Source organism: Denticeps clupeoides, chromosome 12, assembly GCF_900700375.1.
Source record: "Denticeps clupeoides chromosome 12, fDenClu1.1, whole genome shotgun sequence".
NCBI classification, from domain to species: Eukaryota; Metazoa; Chordata; class Actinopteri; order Clupeiformes; family Denticipitidae; genus Denticeps; species Denticeps clupeoides.
The window spans coordinates 11,749,619-11,763,479 of record NC_041718.1 but is presented as its reverse complement, the minus strand read 5'-3'; the positions used below and the strand labels follow the sequence as shown (position 1 = coordinate 11,763,479).

The 13,861-nt window shown below is 41.8% G+C and overlaps 3 protein-coding genes across 6 annotated transcripts; 1 reads left to right on the top strand and 2 right to left on the bottom strand.

Annotated features, from left to right (window-relative positions):
- Positions 1 to 10: 10 nt before the first annotated feature.
- On the bottom strand, positions 11 to 3,408 carry glt8d1 (glycosyltransferase 8 domain containing 1). 2 transcript variants are annotated; one of them, XM_028997771.1, is made up of 10 exons: positions 3,171 to 3,407; positions 2,985 to 3,036; positions 2,594 to 2,692; positions 1,719 to 1,935; positions 1,508 to 1,625; positions 1,342 to 1,426; positions 1,152 to 1,264; positions 879 to 1,045; positions 679 to 791; positions 11 to 568 (listed from the first exon to the last, which is right to left on the bottom strand). In XM_028997771.1, the coding sequence occupies exons 2-10, from the start codon at positions 2,998 to 3,000 to the stop codon at positions 384 to 386; spliced, it is 1,113 nt and encodes a 370-aa protein (XP_028853604.1). In that variant the 5' UTR covers positions 3,001 to 3,036; positions 3,171 to 3,407; the 3' UTR covers positions 11 to 383. The 2 variants fall into 2 exon arrangements, with proteins under 2 accessions (XP_028853604.1, XP_028853606.1); XM_028997773.1 differs by lacking the exon at positions 2,594 to 2,692 and having other exon boundaries at positions 3,171 to 3,408.
- A 180-nt stretch (positions 3,409 to 3,588) lies between these two features.
- spcs1 (signal peptidase complex subunit 1) lies at positions 3,589 to 5,229 on the top strand. The gene is made up of 4 exons (XM_028999125.1): positions 3,589 to 3,749; positions 3,860 to 3,919; positions 4,014 to 4,100; positions 4,984 to 5,229. Exons 1-4 carry the CDS (start codon positions 3,714 to 3,716, stop codon positions 5,107 to 5,109), a joined length of 309 nt encoding a protein of 102 aa, XP_028854958.1. The 5' UTR covers positions 3,589 to 3,713; the 3' UTR covers positions 5,110 to 5,229.
- Positions 5,230 to 5,389: 160 nt separating this feature from the next.
- Positions 5,390 to 11,053, bottom strand: nek4 (NIMA-related kinase 4). Of its 3 annotated transcripts, none has more exons than XM_028998474.1 (16): positions 10,797 to 11,053; positions 10,135 to 10,401; positions 9,860 to 10,057; positions 9,653 to 9,760; positions 9,337 to 9,491; positions 9,121 to 9,247; positions 8,426 to 9,028; positions 8,055 to 8,111; positions 7,704 to 7,829; positions 7,451 to 7,597; positions 7,296 to 7,353; positions 7,066 to 7,157; positions 6,836 to 6,927; positions 6,521 to 6,738; positions 6,305 to 6,438; positions 5,390 to 5,995 (listed from the first exon to the last, which is right to left on the bottom strand). In XM_028998474.1, the coding sequence occupies exons 1-16, from the start codon at positions 10,881 to 10,883 to the stop codon at positions 5,897 to 5,899; spliced, it is 2,568 nt and encodes an 855-aa protein (XP_028854307.1). In that variant the 5' UTR covers positions 10,884 to 11,053; the 3' UTR covers positions 5,390 to 5,896. The 3 variants fall into 3 exon arrangements, with proteins under 3 accessions (XP_028854307.1, XP_028854308.1, XP_028854309.1); XM_028998475.1 differs by having other exon boundaries at positions 6,836 to 6,924; XM_028998476.1 differs by lacking the exons at positions 6,521 to 6,738; positions 6,836 to 6,927; positions 7,066 to 7,157.
- Positions 11,054 to 13,861: the final 2,808 nt, after the last annotated feature.

Below are 13,861 nucleotides of genomic sequence, written 5' to 3'. Positions count from 1 at the left end.
ATTGCAGTCGTAAAAGTTTATAATCTTTATTGCTGTCATATACAAACACAACTGTAAACGTATCACAAAATGGCATCATGACCTGAGCAATGAGGTGGTTTGCATATGAGTGTAAAAGACTGAGTGGTTTGGTAATGTGGCGTGCCCAGTTTGCAACAAAAAAAAGGAATAATAATACTGCGTATGTCCTATGACTAATGTACAGGCAGACTTTTAGCCTGGTTTGTGGTGCTGTGTTCCTCTCCACATCGTCTTTAACATTTTTGCATCCATTGGCAGAATCACTTAGACATCTGTAGACATCTTTTCACAGCACATACAGCTGGAGTGAAAAACCTGAAACACAGCAGACTCCATTCCAGAAGTTTAACTTGCCTTCCAGTTCATTTTTCCTCGGGATGTCTACGAATCGGGTGGAACTTCCCCTCAGGGTCTGGAACGTACCACTTGTCCCAAACTTCGGAAAATGAAGACGCTCGTCCCCATGGCTTGTAGTGTCCATTCCAATGAAGTAATTTGGCAGCTCTGACAAACTGGGGGGAATAGCGGTTCCCAGCACCAGTAGCTCCTGTACAAATACAAACCAACATGTGCCAATAAACCCCATCCACCATAAATCACATGAAATTGTAATGGACCATTTCTAATTCTGAACCTAGGGTCGGGTTTGATGCTCACCAAGATGTCTGACATGCCACATGGGGTCAATGCTTGAGTGTCGTTTGTAAAAAACAATAAGCAGTGGAGGAGTTGTTATGCTGTCTGCGATTGTCTTGCTGTAAAGATCTTCCCTAAAGATTAAAGGGCAAATTGTTCACTCCTAATAAATTTCCAATCATTAATTTTCAAATTTCAATCATGCAATCACACACACATACTTAAAGTTGCGCTCCATCCACATTTCCAGTTGGCTTGTGATATTCTGAAGCTTCCATTCTGTTAAATTGGCAACGATAACTCCTGGATTAAAAGAGCAAGTGTTGGCCCTCATTCCGAGCTTTTTGACTGACTCCTTCTTGAAATCCAAGAAACCAATGTAGTTATTCTATGAAAATAATAAATAAATGAAATGAAGTACAACACAAAAACAAGAGGCGTTCCATGAGGTGGCATCACCACACATTGCCTTTTTATTTTATTTTTTTAAATACCTGGTTTCCGGCCCCTCTGACAATTCCCTTTGAAGATGCAGAGTCACAATCATCTGAGAAGGCTGCTGCATGTCCCGCCTTAATATTAGTGTCAAACAGTTCTTGGATGTCACCTACAGAGGAGATATGAATTGTTCTTAACAAACCTGTTAGGCATGGAAATAAGTACTGTTAGAGAACATCTCCAGACCTTGGACAATTACATCATCATCCAGATAAATCGCTTTCTCGGCATCAGGCAAGAATGAAGGCATATAAAACCTTGCAAAGGTCAACTGCAGAGAGAAAAGGAGTCAGAACATATTTGCTAAAAGAAACCGATGCCTTCAGAAATAAAAAAAAAAATGAAAGCGTACTGGTTTCACCGCTTCCAGCTCCTGTGGATCATTAGAAAACTTTCCAGTCAGAGTCTTTGGATCAAATGTAACGATTTTGTGCTTGATGTCACTGAGAGTCGTTTTGCTCATCCAGACCCTGGAACATATAAGGATTTCATTTTAAGTGACTAAATAAGTATTATGTGAGGGTATGGGATTGGATAAAACAGAAAAATAACCCGCGATATACTTCAAGTGGTCCAGGGAAGCGTTTAGTGTCACAATGTTGAAAACGATATTGGCCTTGCTGTTGCGATATATGCTGTTCATTGCAGCAACCACTGCCCCCAGTCTCTCCTCTGCAGCTGTGATGACAACAGGGATCTCCTCTCCCTTCCTTATGGCCTTGACCTTATTGTCAGCCGAAAAGTCGGGCTCAAAAGGCAGCAGACCCCCCTGTACCGCATCTGAAAAAGAAATAACAAGCATCCAAATTCATATAGTAGTAGTAGGTTTTATCGTCTTATCATCTGTACACAGCACACAGCAAAAAAACGAAACAATGCCATGGCGCAACACAAGAGCAGAACAGAACAGGAACAATACAACTAAACAGGGCAGCGGTGGCCTAAAGGGTAAAGAAGCGGACCAACAACTGGAAGGTGGCGGGTCCAAATCCCAAACTGCCATGGTAATGTCCCCACACACTGGCAGTGGTGGCCTAGTGGTTAAGGAAGCGGCCCCGTAATCAGAAGGTTACCCTTCAAATCCCGATCTGCCAAGGTGCCACTGAGCAAAGCACCGTCCCCACACACTGCTCCCCGGACGCCTGTCATGGCTGCCCCCTGCTCATTAAGCGTGATGGGTTAAATGCAGAGGACACGTTTCACTGTGTGCACCGTGTACTGTGCTGCTGTGTATCACAATGACAATCACTTCACTTTCACACTGGTCCCCAGGCGACTTTCATGGCTACCCACTGCTCACCAAGGGTGATTGGTTAAAAGCAGAGGACACATTTTGATATGTGTGTTGTGCTGCAGTGTTTCACAATGTTCACTGCAAATAGTTTATATATCTCTCATATATAAATGACACGTGTCATAGACGAAGCTGCTTAAGTACCTGCATTTTCCCGCCTCAAGAAGTCGTTGAGGTTCAGGAGATTTCGATGCATGATGATCAAGCATGCAATGGCAAGCAGCACAAGAATGACCACATTTACTGCAAAAAATGAAATGACACACATCTGAGACGGCAAACATACACTCTGGATCTAGCGCAGATAATGCACTGCAATGTGGACTGTAGAATGTTGCACACACACGCGCGTATAATGCACGTTGCTGGTCAGTCACATCGTAAATATTTAACCCAAAGTGCAGTGTTCTGGCGCTACTCAATCACATCTCATGCGGATTAATCGTCAAAAATTGCATGCCATTATACATCCGTGACGTATTGGTTGAAATTAAAAGTGAGTTTAATACGCGCATCTCATGCACGCTTAACTTACTTCTCCGCACTGTCATTGCGCCTGTTCCCTTCGGCTACTGGTACAGTTTCATCTGAACACCAAAAATATAAAACAGTTTAGTCTGTGTAGTTCTTAACAAAAAGAGGGGCAGAACAGACGCCGCCTTTAAAACGGTGCACAGTTCAAGAAAAACGCCACGACACATAAGCAACTGGGCAGCCTCACCTGTCTACTCAGCCCCAGCCACGAACTGTTCTCTTCACGAAGTCAAAATGCCAACTCAACATCAACAAGTTCGCTGCTCTTCCGCCGAATCCTCCTGGCAATCGCTGGTGTTCGTTGACAAGAAAAAGGAAAAATCCTCTACACATGTGGATAGTCCGCTGTCGGTTAGCGTTAGCTTACCAGGTCATCCTTATGATGTTACATCGATTCTCCGACGGTATCCCATGACGCCATGTTTAATGAATTCATAGCTGGCCAATATGTTTGCCTGAGCAAAAGAAAACGTTGTTGAGTTGATTCATTATTTATAAACGCAACATAAATATACATTATCACAGGCTTTCAATGCAAATGTTTTCCCAAAAGGCAATCTATTACAAGCGTTCTTAGCTAAAGGCATTTTAAAAGGCCCCATTCTCACTTCCCGAGGGTCCTCTCAAATTCTACGTTTACCAGAATACTTTGCGCAGACTCGGTTGACCAGGAAATACGTCTTTCCTTTTCCACTTAACGCATTTTAATACGTTTGTAAAAATAATAAAAATGTTATCGATATTCAAGTCCGTCCCGACGCATATGGTAAGTTTCTAAAAGGTTGAGTTTTCCTAAGAACCAGCTGTGATGTGCAGATTGATTTATGTGGGTATGTAGCGGTTCACACTGAGAATTTTTTTTATCTACATCTGCAGGACTATAAGGGTCAAAAACTTGCCGAGCAGATTTTCCAAGGAATCATCCTGGTCTCAGCGGTCAGTGTTAGAATTAAACAAAGGGTGTTTTTTTTTTTTTTTTAACCTCGTTTTACTCTAGGAAACTGTCGTATTTAATGTGAATTCTTCACAGGTCATCGGATTCGTCTACGGTCTTATTATTCAGCATTTTGGGTGGACGGTGTACATTGTTTTGGCTGGTTTCACAATGTCCTGTCTGGTAAGTTTAGTCCGTCTGTATAAATATCCTCCCTACGAGCTACACCGGGTGAAGAATAGACTTCTTCTGAGCCTGCATGCTTGCCTCTCTTTCTCACGCGCACGCACGCACACACACACACACACACACACACACACACACATGCATATGTACATACATTAAATTAATTAATTAAAGTCAAGTGATTGTCACTTTACACAGCAGCACAGCACACGGTGCACACAATGAAACCTGAGTGAGCAGTGGGCAGCCATGACAGGCACCCAGGGAGCAGTGTGTGGGGAATGTGTTTTGCTCAGTGGCACCTCAATGGCACCTTGGCGTATCAGGATTCGAAGCGGCAACCTTCTGATTACGGGGCTGCTTCCTTAACCGCTAGGCCACCGCTAGGCCACCACTGCCTGTGATATATATATATATATATATATATCACACACATACAGACACAGAGTGTGATGCTAGCTGAACTTATACCTCTATGTAAAAATGTATTTCTTTATCTGAATTACAAATGCTGTTACTGCAGTTGGACACTGTCTTTTCAGACACAGATCAGAACATATTGCATGTGTAAAATATATTTTATTATTTCAACTTTGAGTGTCACAGTGACCAATGTAAAGGTAGAACAGTAAAGAACAGATTAAAGTTAGGTTTCCATGTCCTTTCTACAAGTATTCACATAAAGATTGTCCAGAATGTAGAGTGTGTGTGTGTATTTGAGAGGCAAAGAATTGTTGCTGTCAGTCCAGTTGGTCAGTAACAGCGGGTGGCACCTTTTAGTGGTAAACTTGGTCCAGACAAGTAAAACACTTAAAATACTCTGCTGTTCACCGCTTCAGCGAAGGACTGTACATTAACTGTTTCTTCTTGACTCTGACAGCTCACCCTGCCCCCTTGGCCCATGTATCGGCGACATCCCCTGTACTGGCAACCAGCCATTGCAGAACCATCTGGAGAGAATCGTGAGAAACCTCAAGAGAACCTCAAGAAGAAGAAGCACAAGTAGAGTTCATTCCCACCCCTGCAATTAATTTTTGTATGCAAATGTGAAACAAAAAGGCAAAGAATTGTGTCTGTAAATGAGTGTTACAACATGTTCAATAAAAGAAATGGTTCTTTACACACAGTATTATTTTACTCTCATTATTACTGTTTAAAATATGTTAAGGTAATAATGTTTAATTTATTCTTCCCAGTTGACAAAACAAAAACACTCAAACTTTATTTATTGATTTTATTATAAATTCATATTTTCATTTTAAAACAAGTAGAATAAACTACGGATGTACAAAATATACGTAAGACAGTAGTAACATGGAAAAGATGATATATTAAGCTAGGATCCTATTTCAATATAAAAAAGCATTTCAAACTACTAAAATTGCATATCAATTATTGCTTTTGAAAAAATCACATGTATCTTGTATTAGAAACATGTTAGTATGATACAAGGGATGACTGTAACAGACTTGAATGTTTGTGCTCCTTGTTTTGATACAGGGGTGTCAAACTCTCAGCCTGCGGGCCACATCACTTTATGGCGATATGAAGCACCAATAACAGAAACTACAGATCCCATAATGCAGTGCTTCAGTTGCCTTGCGGAATGCGGTCTTTGCTGCAGCTGAATCTGCTAATTCACCAAGATTATGGGATCTGTAGTTTGTTGTCATCATAATAATAGATTTATATAAAGTGATTTTGTGGGATGTGGCCAAGTTTGAGACCTGTTTTAATACATTTGTGCCAGCAGGGACGTGTTTTTTTAAGCCAGCTTCAGTCGTTCACAGTCATTAGTCCTTAAATGCAACATCTTCAAAGAACTTCAGCTGTCGAACCATCACAGCATATGTTTTGTATTTGTCTTCGCCCATCTGCTCACGCAGCTTTTGCTGTTTGAAAGTAAACAGAACTGTAAGGCACAAACCAAACTACATCGCATTTATGACATGTAGGTTGTTGTCATTAAGAAATGTAGGTTGCTAATTCACAGTGGCACTGAAATACTGAGATATTTAAATGGAAGATTAAATCCAGGGGGAGTGGGCACTATATAATTATATAAAAAAAACCTCAGGAATAAGTTTCAAATCGTCTTATCAAGTGGCTGGCGAGGATACAATTGTTTAAAAATGAATAAGTCTGTTCTTGTGAAGATCCATAAATCTATTTATTTTGCAGTTGTACTGACAGTCACTTGCCTCACACTCAGCTTCATCTTCCTCCTGCATGATTTCCAGAACTCTGTCCAGCAGCTTCACCCCCAGGCCTTTCACCACATCTGTCCGCAGCTGCACTATTACTCTCCTGATCTTGGCTGGCCCAGAGGCATCATCTGAAGGGAAGGGGGAAAGTTTGTAAGAAATGATGACGCCACTGTCCCACAGCTTAAGTCAAGGTCCATGATCGTGCCAAACCTGGTGACAGATCATTCAACTGGAAGTCCTCCTCAACCTCTGGGGTCTTTCCATGCAAAATCAGGGTATCTCTGTACTTCCGATTAATCTTGAACTCAGTTAGGGTCTTAGAACTAAACCCCGGCCCATGTGGTTCACAAATAGGGTCCCCGCTATCCATACGGAGGGTCTGCGTCATCATCTTCACCAAATCTAGCATTTCACTGGACTCGCTCTTTCTGCACAATACAAGGCACAAACTGTGAGCCCAGCCATGAGCAAGCACAGGTCTGTATGAAGAGAATACTCCTGCTCAGCATCGTCTCACTTTCCTACCCTTCTCTGCGCTCGCACTCGGAGCGCTCCGTGGAACTGGTGGAGGAGCTGCACTCGTCCTCATCGGAGTGCCTCTGTTCTGATTTGTTCTGCTTTAGGAGAACAGCAATCACAGATATTTCAAGTTCACTTGGGTATTAATTTGGATCTTCTGCATGTGCTGCTTGCTGTGTAGATATTTCATGACCACTTAATTTTTAATCCCTGTACAGTAAGACAACTGCTGGTACCTTCTCTGTTTCCATGGAAGACCTGCAGTAGTCTGGTTGGTCGCTCTGTTTACAGCCTAATGAAACAACATCATAGGATGCCTTGCATGCCACTGCAGAGAAAAGGTACATGGGCGGAGCGCCTTTTATTTTGTAATCATCGGTTTCCTATTAGTATTGGTTTTGAATGCTTATAAAAGACTAGAGGTATACTGTGCACAAAACATGCAAAAGTGCTCTGCATGACCAACCTGGATTTTCCTGTGACTGGCGTAGCCTCCTCCTCTCCCGAGCTGACAACGGACGATTCTACAGATATCAGTTTGAGTTTTAGAAAGAGCACATAAACATTTCCTTGCTGAGGAAAACTGACTCCTTCTGAGATCGTAACTATGGTGGTTCTCACCTGAGTGAGGCCAATCTTCTCCTTGGTGCAGTCATTAGAAGATGGTACACGGTAAGACTTCTCTGTCAAGTCTTGGTCCCTGTTCCTTGTGGGAATGGGGGGAGCTTCCACGGGCGGAGGTGGCAGGGGTCTGGAACTTGCTTTACTCTGAGTAGATAGACAAATGACTAGATTAAAAAAGGGAGGGTCATGCACTAAGGGTGATGTGTTAAATGCAGTGGACCAAAATTTAAGAGCGCAGACATAACTGTACCCCTTTATGGATGTCAACATCTTTCTCTCTGTGCCTCTGTCTGCGCTGCCTTGACTTTGAAGGTTCTGCTGAAGAAGAAGCCCCCCTCTCTGGAACGGGTGGGAGAGCGGCAGGATTGCAAACCTCCTAAGAAGTCCAATAAAACCAATCTTATTCCACTATAATGCTATACTGTCTCATATCAGTTGTGGGTTATTATAAATACCATAGAAGCTCTCCTACACTAAATCAGTTTGTCACTTTCTTACTTCTCATATATGGGAATTTGTGATTTTACAATCACTAGCATGATCATGCAAAATATTGAATATTATTAGAAATATTTGAAAGTACAATATTTTTTACATTTACCATTATGGGCATAGGAACAAAAGGCTCCAGTAGTTTTTCTGTAGACTCCAAGTTGTCCTGTAAAAATCAAATATTTTTTTTTATTGTACTCCCTCATATTTTGTATCCCATCCTGGGACACTGGGCACAAGGCGAGTAGTCACCCAGGGTGGGGTGCAAACACACACACAGTTTTGAACAATTCAGAGTCACCAATTAACCTAATGTGCTTGCCTTTGGATGGCAGGAGGAAACTGGATAACCTTGTGCATCCAACCTTGGAGGTGGGAGGCCATGTCGCTTACCACTGTGTTGCCCCTTTTAATTTTATTTAATTATAATTAATAGTAAACAATAATTTCTACAGAAGTTACAAAAAAAAACCATCTTACTTTGATTTCTTCACTATAGTTCAGGTGGGATGCTCCCTTGAGAAGTGCCATGGTGTCATCTTTGATGTCCTTGTTCACAGGGGTTATGAAGACCTCAGGACAAGCCATCCTCTCATGATGGTGCTGAGATGATTCTACAGCTTTGCGTGGAGCTGTGGTTTCCATTGCACCCCCTTGGAACACCTTCACTTCATGTTTTTTTCTGTCTATATCAGCAGGTAGAATGCTGGGGCTAGAAGACTGACACTGTGATGGAGACACATACGATACCTTCTTGTCTCTGTCATTGTCACCCAAGCTGGACTTTTGCGGGCGTGGCTGAGGTGGATCATGTTTCTGGCCCTTCTTGCTCACAGAAGACCTGTGATTATGTTCATTGCTAAATTCTGTATCAGAGCCTGCCTGTGGCAGCTTCTTGCATTTTTGCTCCTCCGCCTCCTGAGGATACATGTTAAGTTCTATGTTACTAATGGTTGCTATAGACTGGTCCGTATGGTTAAGGACATCCTGCATTGGTGACTTTGGTCGCAGAGGTGTTTTTAATGGCACGTTGTCTGTAACACCACTGTATGGTGTATGATGAAGCAAATTGTTATCTTGTCTCTGTTCATTAAAAACAAATCAAACAAAGCACAGATTATTATTGTCCTACACATTCAGCACACATTCTAGATTAAAGTCCATCCATTTCATACCTTTTTGCCTCTAGCGTTGCCTTCAGATTGGTCAGACTGGGGCCGGTCCCCCTTGGCAGGTCCTGAAACTACTGCAGAACTACTTGCCTTATTATTGACAGCTTTCTTCCTAGATTTTGCAGTTTTCCTGAGTGAGAGAATGCAAGACTTGGTTATCACAATCAACACAATGTAATTATTATTAAACCATACTGTGCTTCCACCATGATGACTGACTCTTTGGTGGTCTCAAGAAACACAGCAATTTGCTGCTTGATGTAAGCCTGTCGGAGAATTTGTTTGACATCTGGCCGATCCTCTGCTTTCTTACACAGCATCCTTTTTATCAACTCTCCAAGCTGAGGGTCGTACTTGCTTGGCATCTGAGGAAGCTAAGAAACAAGACCAAACAATTCATACAAAACAATACAGAGTTAACATGTAAATCGTAAGGCTTAAATTGATCCATAATGATCACTTGGAAATTATTTCACCCCTAGTATAATATAAAGACAGACAAAATGTTTAATACTGAGAAACTAGACACACATACCTTGCCCTCTATAATGCGATACACAAGGGAGTTCATGTCTTTGGCATTGAAGGCATGTTTCAGTGTGGACATTTCATACACACAACACCCAAGAGCCCAAACGTCTGACTGCGGAGGACAAACAGAGGCATGGCTCTACTTATAATGGTTTAATAACTCTATCTGATTTTAAAAAATCATTCCAATATTCCAAAAGCATAAGAGCACCTTGTAATTGTATGGTTTGTTGGAGAAAAGCTCTGGACTCATGTAATAGGGGGTTCCTATGAGAGTGCTCGCCATGTCATTCTGGTTCTGAAGCACCCGAGCAATGCCCAGATCACCCACTTTGATTATGTTCGTCTTGGTCAGGAAGATGTTCTGAGTTTTCAGATCTCGGTGCAAGATCCTTTTTTCATGTAAATACTAAAAAATGATCACAAATACTTGTAAATCAAGCAAAATACAGAAACAATGTCCATATACAACTGAGGAGGGGATACCTGCAGAGCCATGGCGATTTGGACAAACCACTCTACCACCTGTCTCTCAGGCAGAAGCTCGCCTTTCTGCTGCTTGAGACGGTGGTACAGGTCTCCCCCTTCACAAAAGCCCATGACGATGTAGAGCTGGCAGTCGTCTCCCTCCCAGGACTCCCTGTACGTCACGATGTTGGGGTGCCGCAGTTGGGAGAGGAGCTGCGCCTCTTGCTCTGCTGACTTCCTCTCACGCTTTGAGGCCCTGACCAAGTTCAGCTTCTTAATGACAAACTATGGAAGAAAAGAAGGCACATAAACATGATAACTGGTCTGCTTCAACTGACAGTCTGTTCATTCAAACTTGAATCTGCCTCCCACAAAGGTTCACACGTTGATTATCTTGAAAACAAGAGACACGCATTCTGAACTCCAACAATAATCCAGTTATGAAGATGTAAAGGCCATACAATTTCCAGAACTGAGATACAATTCTGTGTCTGACGTTCACAGTAATAATAAACTACAACATTAGCAAGCAACTGAGATGGTTAAACTAAACGTTAGCTACAGTAGGCTAATGTGACACGATCCTGTTAGCATCCTAGCTCGGTAAACGTATGCAGAGATCGCTAAAGAAATCACGAATCGTCAAGGAGTATCGTTTTTGAAAGACGTAGCCAGATTACCTGTTTTCCATCTCTTTTGTGCCTCACCAGAGTCACCTCTCCGTAGCTCCCTTTCCCGACAACTTTGATAAAACTGTAATGATCCATGAGGGTGTGTTTGACTTGTTTATTTTTCACATTTGAGACTGTACGCGGCTGCCCGCTGCAGCCATAACTTAATCGGCTTTGATTTCCACCATTGTGACACTGTGCTTTTAACAATTTACACCCGCTGATACACAGGAAGTCTTTATCGGCTTGTCCGTCACCAAGCAACAGGGTCTTCCTCTGCCGCGCCTGCTGATCCGTACTTGTGGCAGTGAACTACGACCGCCGTTAGCCGCACGTCGCCCCCTGCTGTTGTGGAAGAGGAACAGCGCCGCCGCATCAAAATTGCTACTTGATCGAATAGTGGAATACTCTAGGAATAGTGAATACTCTAAAGCATATTTGGTAATTAAGTCACTATCTTGAGCTAATGTGTGGAACAGTGTCAATCCCATAACAGTTAAACCCACTTATGATGATCATATCATCTAGGCTGTCCAAGATGGACCATTGTTGAACTTGACGTGTACCTAGGGATTCTACCATAGCCACTCAGTCCCAGCCACTTTAATTTCTCTAGATCCTGGTTTCTGATGTTGAGCTGCTGCCTAAGAAAGAAGGTTCTGCAAGTAGACCAGTTGGGCCTGTCAAAGCCCATTGAGACGTACTGAATGTGGTTTAGGACTAAACAGGACATAAATAGAGTTGTTATAAACCCCGCACATGTTCAGATATTTGTAATCAGGGTTTGCTGGGAAGCACATCTCCTGGCACTTCCTGTTTTTGCTGTCATCAGAACTCAGTAAGCAACAGCAAAAGCAACATTAGATTGGATCAATGTTATCCAAATACAGAAATGTGTTCATTCATAGTTTTGATGCCTTCAGTGAGAATCTACCAATGTCAATGGTCAAGAAAATAAAGAAAACACATTGAATGAGAAAGTGTGTCCAAACTTTTGACCTATACTGTATATAAAGGAAGGAAGGACATGAAATCATGTGAAATGTCTGTACGTAAACTAAATGTCAAAACTCTAAACAAAAGAACTGCTGTCCAATTAATTTAATGTGAGAATCTGGTCGAATGAAAATGTTTGCTGTGTTGTCTAACAAAATTTTTGGTCTGCCTGTTGTTCTTTACATAACCAGTGCGCTACACTGTGGGTTCCAAGTTTCCATGAAATGTGTCCAAACTTTTGGCCTGTACTGTACATACATACACACACACACACTTTTTTCACTGCCACTGCCCTTGTTTAAGAATTGTACAAAATAAAAATAAATTATATAATAATTAGCATACCTGCATTCATGACCAATTTTTTCATCTTTTGTTCCATTTTGTGCCTAAAATGCACACTGAACCCACCCATTAGTTGTGATCAGGATTGTTGATCAAATGTATCCAAATTCAAACAAAAAAAAAATTAATACTTGATCCATATAAAAATGAGATTGGATTAGGTGATCTGATATGATTTTACATCAACAACAACATTTATTTATTTCTTATATAGCCCACACTGTATCACACACAGTATGTCTCAATGACACTCCCCTACAGTTGACACCCCCCACACTTGACCCTTCTGCACACAAGGAAAAACTCCACACAAAAACTCTAGGAGAGAGAAAGAGTGATACAGAGAGGGACCCCCTTCCAGAGTAGAGTGAGCCTGCAAATGGTGTCAGTGCAGGGCTGGTGATGATTTGTCCACTAAGAAAAACAAAGAAGTCCTACAGTAGTAGGGTTGGAGAAGTCCAGAGTGTAGTCCAGGGTCATGGTGTACATTATGTGTCCATTATGGTGTTACTGGTCCATTTAAAGATCCCTGAAGCTGTAGTTTTTACGGTGGTGGTGGCTGGTTTGTTTTGTGCTAAGTCATCGTTTAGCAGTTGTCCGGAACCAGGGTTTATCTGCTGTCTCATCACTGGAGTCTGCCGGTGGTCTGTGTGCTTGATTCCGTGTCTCGGAGAAAACAAACAGAAGCAGCGGCAGACGGTTGCACTGTACGACCGATACTGAAATATGTGGTGATAGTAGTATATTGGTGCTACAATGGCCCGGTACCCTAACTAGGACAGCCTAACTAGGGTGAATTTAACTTTGTCTAACAGGGGGACTCTGTGATAAACTGGACTTTATAATTGACACTGCGTCAAAATGAAGTGAAATGAGTGTCTGGGACTTTAACAGAAGGCCCGAATAAACAGTTTGGATTTAAACACTGAGACTGTGTCTGAGTCCCGGACACTGACTGGCAAGCCTGCGGAGCTTTATATGAGAAGGATCTGCTCCCAGCTGTGACCTTCTGTACTTTAGGTACCAGTAGTGACCCTGCACCCGTTGATCGAAGGGGGCGTGGCAGGTCATAAAGAAATAAAAGTTCACTCAGGTATTGGGGGGCGAGACCATTTAGAGCTTTATAGGCTAAAAGTAGGATTTTGTAGTCAATCCTAAATTTGATGGGTAACCAGTGCAGTGATTGTAAGACTGGGGTGATGTAGTCAAATTTCCTAGTTCTAGTTAGAACTCTGGCTGCAGCATTCTGTACTAGCTGGAGTTTACTCATGCACCTACTAGAGCATCCAGACAGTAATGCATTGCAGTAATCTAACCTTGATGTAATAAACCGGACCAACTTTTCTGCATCGTGCATTTAAATGATATTTCTTATTTTTGCAATAGCAATAATTTTAGGGATTTTAGAATCCCTCTTTTGGCCCATTTTGAAGATTCATTCCAGTCTGCAATTCTGAGATCTCCTACAAACTCACACACTTTCTATATTGGTAGATGTCAATACGACAAAACTGAATTGTTTGATGTAAGGACACATTACATGACAGTACAATGCACATTTAATACTCATGAAGTGAGGTTATTTCATGTTATTGTTAAATAATTCATAAAAAACACCAGAAACAACACACACACTATGCATGGAGAGAAGATATGCTTATACAGGGAGTGCAGAATTATTAGGAAAGTTGTATTTTTGAGGAATAATTTTATTATTATTCATATTATAAAAC

Bases quoted from the DNA above. Each gene is read 5' to 3' on its own strand.
- glt8d1 (XM_028997771.1), bottom strand. The intron at 1,427-1,507 runs GTACGCTTTCAT...TTCTCTCTGCAG, and splicing joins AGCTGGAAGCGGTGAAACCA to TTGACCTTTGCAAGGTTTTA. The intron at 792-878 runs GTATGTGTGTGT...TTTAATCTTTAG, and splicing joins TGGATGGAGCGCAACTTTAA to GGAAGATCTTTACAGCAAGA.
- spcs1 (XM_028999125.1), top strand. From the start codon at position 3,714: ATGTTATCGATATTCAAGTCCGTCCCGACGCATATG. The intron at 3,920-4,013 runs GTCAGTGTTAGA...AATTCTTCACAG, and splicing joins GAATCATCCTGGTCTCAGCG to GTCATCGGATTCGTCTACGG. The intron at 4,101-4,983 runs GTAAGTTTAGTC...TGACTCTGACAG, and splicing joins GTTTCACAATGTCCTGTCTG to CTCACCCTGCCCCCTTGGCC.
- nek4 (XM_028998474.1), bottom strand. From the start codon at position 10,883: ATGGATCATTACAGTTTTATCAAAGTTGTCGGGAAAGGGAGCTACGGA. The intron at 6,928-7,065 runs GTACCAGCAGTT...GTTCTCCTAAAG, and splicing joins CTTCCATGGAAACAGAGAAG to CAGAACAAATCAGAACAGAG. The intron at 6,439-6,520 runs GTTTGGCACGAT...CCTTCCCTTCAG, and splicing joins GTTGAATGATCTGTCACCAG to ATGATGCCTCTGGGCCAGCC.